This window comes from Pipistrellus hanaki (assembly GCF_964339955.1).
Source record: "Pipistrellus hanaki genome assembly, chromosome: 3".
Classification (NCBI taxonomy): Eukaryota; Metazoa; Chordata; class Mammalia; order Chiroptera; family Vespertilionidae; genus Pipistrellus; species Pipistrellus hanaki.
In genome coordinates, this window is record NC_140505.1 from 132,964,573 (window position 1) to 132,969,994 (window position 5,422).

Below are 5,422 nucleotides of genomic sequence, written 5' to 3' on the forward strand. Positions count from 1 at the left end.
GAGAAACATCGTTGATCGGTTGGGTCCTGCATGCCCCCTACTGGCGATTGACCCCACCACTCACAACCCGGGTATGTGCCCTTACTGGTAATGGAGCCATGACCTCTTGGTTCCTAAGTTGGTGCTCAACCACTGAGCCACACTGGCTGGGCAGATTATTTAACTTTTCTTCAAATGTTTGATGTTAGCGGTATATATATATATATATATATATATATATATATATATATATATATATAATTTTATTCTGAAGCTGACCTTATTGATTTTTTCCCATGCAATAAATTTCCTATTGGCTTCACATATGGCCCAGATTGATGAAATATTTGCTTGGAATTTATATCCTCTGAAAAAGGAAATGTTTCAATGGGAGCATTTAGAATACATTTTCCAACTTCCCAAGTGGTGCAGCAGATTTACTTGAGTGGCATGTGATGTTACTTTCTGGTTTTAAGTTCAGCATATCTGGTAGTGCTAGAGCAGTGAAATGGGGCAGGATCTGCTGATGTTAAGAAGTCAGCTTCAGCTATGAATGAGGAAGGAAGGAAGGAAGGAAGGAAGAAAGGAAGGAAGGATGGAAAGAAGGGAGGGAGGAAGGAAGGAGGGAAGGAGAGAGGGAGGGAAAGAGGAAAAAAGGAAGGAAGGAAGGAAAGAAGGAAGGAAGGAAGGAAGGAAAGAAAGAAAGAAAGAAAGAAAGAAAGAAAGAAAGAAAGGAGTATTGTAAGAAATATTTATAGATCAAATATACAGAGAAAACCCCCCAAACAAAAACCTATTTCAAAAAAATGTTGGAGGAAATGGTATATCTTTTTATGTTCTTAAGAAAACAGTTAAAAGGAACTTCACAGCATCAGGTCTATTAAATACATTTATACCAGTGATTTCCCAAATATTTCCAAGTTCCATTTAAAACAGAAGTCTCATATCAAGCAATCCTTTGAAATTATTTACTCTTTTATGATTGTTAAGTATGGAAATATAATACTTTTAATGGAAACCCTAATACACCGCACATGCTACGAAGTGTCTACTGATGTGCTTTATAGGTTGGGATTCTTAAGTCACATGAACTTGCCAGTCTACTCCTGATCCCAATAAATGCCCAGTGACGTGGAGGAGGATGGCTGGAAGGGCAAGGCCATGCGAGGGTGGCATGGGCCATTCACACTTGCCAGGAAGTTATGGCAGCCAGAGTCCACCTGGCTGGAAACAGCATGTGCCCGCAGGCAGAAACAGACTGTGTAGAACCAGGACTCTGTTCTGGGTGAGGGGTGGGGACTTGTTGGGCACCAAAACTTGGAAAAGGCGTTTCTTATGTTCAATGCAAGGGAATGTTTTGTAAAAACCTGCTTGTGAATCCCCAGAATAGAATAGCATGTGATATTTTTAGCACATATTTATGTGGCCACAGAAATATTAAAACCACTTGACTTAGAATGTTAGAATGGTATTCTGGTTAAAATCAAGTCCCAATCAAGAAAATTTAATGCGCTTTACATAATGCATATTTTCATACACAGTAAATATATTTTAAAGTTACATATCCTTAATTTAATGCTGAAATAGTAACAGCAGCTCACAGATGGACTCCCTCTCTCCTCCCCAGCAAGTGAGGTTTCAAAGCATTCTCACTTGGGTATTTTTTTTTTTTTTTAAGAACTGAATCAAACAGATTTTATTCAACTTTTTAGGATGAAGAAAATAAATGATATAAAATAAGTCATAGAAATGTATCTATCTCAAACCATTTTCAATGTTTTACACAATGCTCATACAACAAATATGAAAAGTTATAACACACTCTTATAACTTCTGCTGCAATAAATGCAACATTAACAAACATACAAATTTCTTCTGTACCAATCTTAAAAGTACAAATACTGAGTTACTAATTTTTGTTATTCACATATATTTTTATTCATGACTTTGAACGAGATCATTGCCAATACATACATTATTTTTCTTAACTTTATTTTTACATTTAGCCAATGTCTGTCATGCAGCCATCAAAATCCTCACAATAAATTACACAGGTTTGTAGTCTAATTTTGACTCTAGCTTCTTAGAATCAGCCACTTTTCTGACTGCTTTCATGAAGTCTTCCTGTTCTACAAAATCATGATCAGCACGAATTGCAAACATACCTGCTTCAGTACAAACATTTCTCAGGTCTGCTCCAATAAAACCACCTGAAAGCTTCACAATTGCTTCATAATCTATTTCACCATGCTTTGTAATGGGACCTGCATGGATTTTCAATATATCTAGTCTTGCTTGTTCATTTGGTAAGTCAATATGTATTTTTCTATCTAATCTTCCTGGATGAAGCAAAGCAGGATCCAGTGTATCTGGTCTGTTTGTAGCCATGATCATTTTATAATAACTATGTAGAGTATCAAATCCATCCATTTGATTCAGTAACTCCATTAAAGTTCTCTGAATCTCTCTATCAGCTGAAGTCCCCTCGGAAAACCGATGACCACCAATAGCATCTATTTCATCCATAAAAATGATGCATGGCTGATGGTCTCTGGCATAATTAAACATTTCTCTGATCAAATGAGCACTTTCACCAATGTACTTGTCTACAATAGAACTAGACACAACCTTTAAGAAATTGCAGTCTAGCTGGCTAGCAACATCTCGTGCTAAGCGTGTTTTTCCTGTACCTGGTGGTCCATATAGCAAACAGCCTTTTGGAGGTATTATTCCTACACGCTGGAATAATTCTGGGTTTGTAAGAGGTAATTCTATCACCTCTCTTAATTCCCGAATCTGTTCTGATAGCCCTCCAATCTCAGAATAGGACACATTCCCAGGGTCTTCGTGAGACATGTTGTAAACCAATGGATCCACCTCTCTTGGCAAATACCTCATGATGGTTAGTGTAGTCATATCCAAAGCAACTCTTGTTCCTGGCTTCAGCTTACTTTTGTCAAGCTGTCGACTACAACCCACAACATATCTTGGTCCATTTGCAGCTTTAACAATGAATTTTTCTTCAGTTAACTGCTTAAGTACTTCACCCACAATCTGCCCAACACTTTGTAGGGCCTTCAGATCATTTTCAGACTTTTCATACTGCTTGGTAAGTTCTTTTAATTGTTCCCTTAACTCCTTGAGGCAGCCGTTGATCTCCTTGTGCTCCAGTAGCTTCTTGTAGTAGTCCTACAGAGCCTTATCTCTAGGGTCCGCCATGATGAGAAGCCGCCGCTCAGCGGGTATGTTTTGATTTAATAATTGTGGCATCCTATATTAAACTAGAGGCCTCGTGCATGAAATTCATGCATGGGGGGTGGGTTCCCCTCAACCTGCCCTGTACCCTCTCCAATCTGGGACATCCCTCTCACAATCCGTGACTGCTCACTCCTAACTGCTCACCTGCCTGCCTGACTGATCACCCCTAACCCTTCTGCCTGCCTGCTGGCCTAATTGGCCCTACCTTGCTGCTGGCCTGATTGCCCCTAAACACCTCTGCCTCCTTTTCCAACCTAAGCCACAGTCTGGCCTCCCTCTTCCAGAGGTGACCTGACTGATCAGGGGAAGGCACTGTCCCCATCATCCCGCTACTGCTGCCACTGGCAGCCACCATGGCTGCCTGAGCCTTGGGCTGGCCTTAGGCAGCAGCAGCCACCATCCACGGCTTGTCTGAGCCTCAGGCAGCTGCTGCGGCTTTGTCTGGAAGGACTTTCGAATTGTGGTCTGGAAGACCTCCACCCTAATTAGCATATTACCCTTTAATTAGTATAGATAGTAATTGACTTATTGACTTGATGGATTCATACTCATTTTCCTTGGTTTAAAAATCTTGTTAATAATCTGTGAATATATATTTCAAACAACTGACATTAAATTTAGAATAACTATCATTAATAGAGATAAGTATATTTAATAGACCAGTTACTCTATTTTTAAATACCAAATGGATGCTTAGAAGCAGATAACTTTGAGGGTTTAATTATGGTTGGCTAGATTCATGTTCTTTGAGCAAATATATTCATTCTATTTCTTTTGTCTTATATTTCTCTTTTAAAAGTAAATGGTTAGTAGGCACTGAAATGGATATGTACCAAAAGCTAAAATATCAATTAATTAGTATACACAATGTAAAGAATGCATTGTACTGCTTGAGATAATTCAAGACAGTGTAAAGTAATTCTTGAACCTGGAAGAGACTATCCTTTGCAAAAAGACTCAGAGAAGTCCAGGAAAGAACGGCTGTTAGACAGAAGAGATAGGAAATTCACCTGATTTTGTTCCTACTTGCCACTTGTTGCCTAATCCCTTTTAAATTGTCTTTGATACCATGAGTGAAATATCAACGACTGATACTTTTAACAACATGGTTCAGAAATGTCAGTTTGATACACTCAGACTATCAGGTTTTATTTTTGTTTTATTTTGAAAGAACAAGACATATCTCCCAAACTATCTGGAGAGGTTGGTTTCTTTTCACCGGCCGTTAGCCCACCCTGCCCAAGTTTGAGGCATTCTGTTAGATCGTTTTGATCTTCTGTTTGACTTCTGCTTCATGGAAAAATGCTCATAAACCTCAGAGCAAAGCTTTCTTTACTTTTAGCTTTATTCAAGAATTATAAACAGTGGACAGATCTATAGTAAAACTATTTTAAGAGCACTTAGGACCCACATGCTAAAAAGAAGCTTGTTTGGTAAAAAAAAAAAAAGAAGAAAAAGAAGAAGTTTAAAAAGTTCAACTTTGCTTAGTGAAAAAGAACTCCACTTTTAAGTGACTAAACAGATTGTTTTTCTTTCTTTTTTTAAAATTTAAGATCTCTAAAGCAACAATCTTTTTAAAGATGTTCTGCCAAAGAATTGACATGACATTTGAAATGGCTTAAAGAGTCCTGTTACTCTTGAAATGCTGGCAAACATGTCACAGATGTGCTTTCTCAGGGCAGCCAGGCAACAGAGAATACAAAACCTGCGACTACAAACAAGTCCCCGGAAGTCTGCGGTGACAGTAGGCTAGAAGGCATTATGACTTGAGAGCACCCCATTCACTCTAATCCATCTTTACTCTACCCTGATAGTAACTGCTCCAACCAATTAGTGGATCCACTGGGGGCACTCTACATTCTTAGACGTTGGATAATAACTGTGGTTTCAGATAAAACAAACAAGAAACCTCTGCCACTTGGCATTCTGCAATTTTAAAAATACTGTTCAGCATGGAAAATGAAAAAGAATCAAAGATTGTTTATGCTACTGCTTTATAAAAATGGAGACCACGATGGGTGTTGCAAACTGATGTTCCCTCAGCAGAACCAGTACCACTGAAAGATTTTTATTTGAAAAATCACTTAATTTCATGTAAAAATTCAGCTTCTCTTGAGAAATCAGATATGTTTACACTGGCATTTTCTCTACCAGCTTCAACCAGAAATGGTAGTGGCTGTACATT

The 5,422-nt window shown here is 38.4% G+C and overlaps 1 protein-coding gene across 1 annotated transcript; it reads right to left on the reverse strand.

Moving 5' to 3' along the window:
* Positions 1 to 1,804: 1,804 nt before the first annotated feature.
* Positions 1,805 to 3,220, reverse strand: LOC311619845 (26S proteasome regulatory subunit 10B-like). Its single transcript, XM_084878456.1, has one exon. It carries the CDS (start codon positions 2,893 to 2,895, stop codon positions 2,026 to 2,028), a length of 870 nt encoding a protein of 289 aa, XP_084734582.1. The 5' UTR covers positions 2,896 to 3,220; the 3' UTR covers positions 1,805 to 2,025.
* Between the last annotated feature and the right edge of the window lie 2,202 nt (positions 3,221 to 5,422).

Bases quoted from the DNA above. Each gene is read 5' to 3' on its own strand.
- LOC311619845 (XM_084878456.1), bottom strand. From the start codon at position 2,895: ATGACTACACTAACCATCATGAGGTATTTGCCAAGAGAGGTGGATCCA.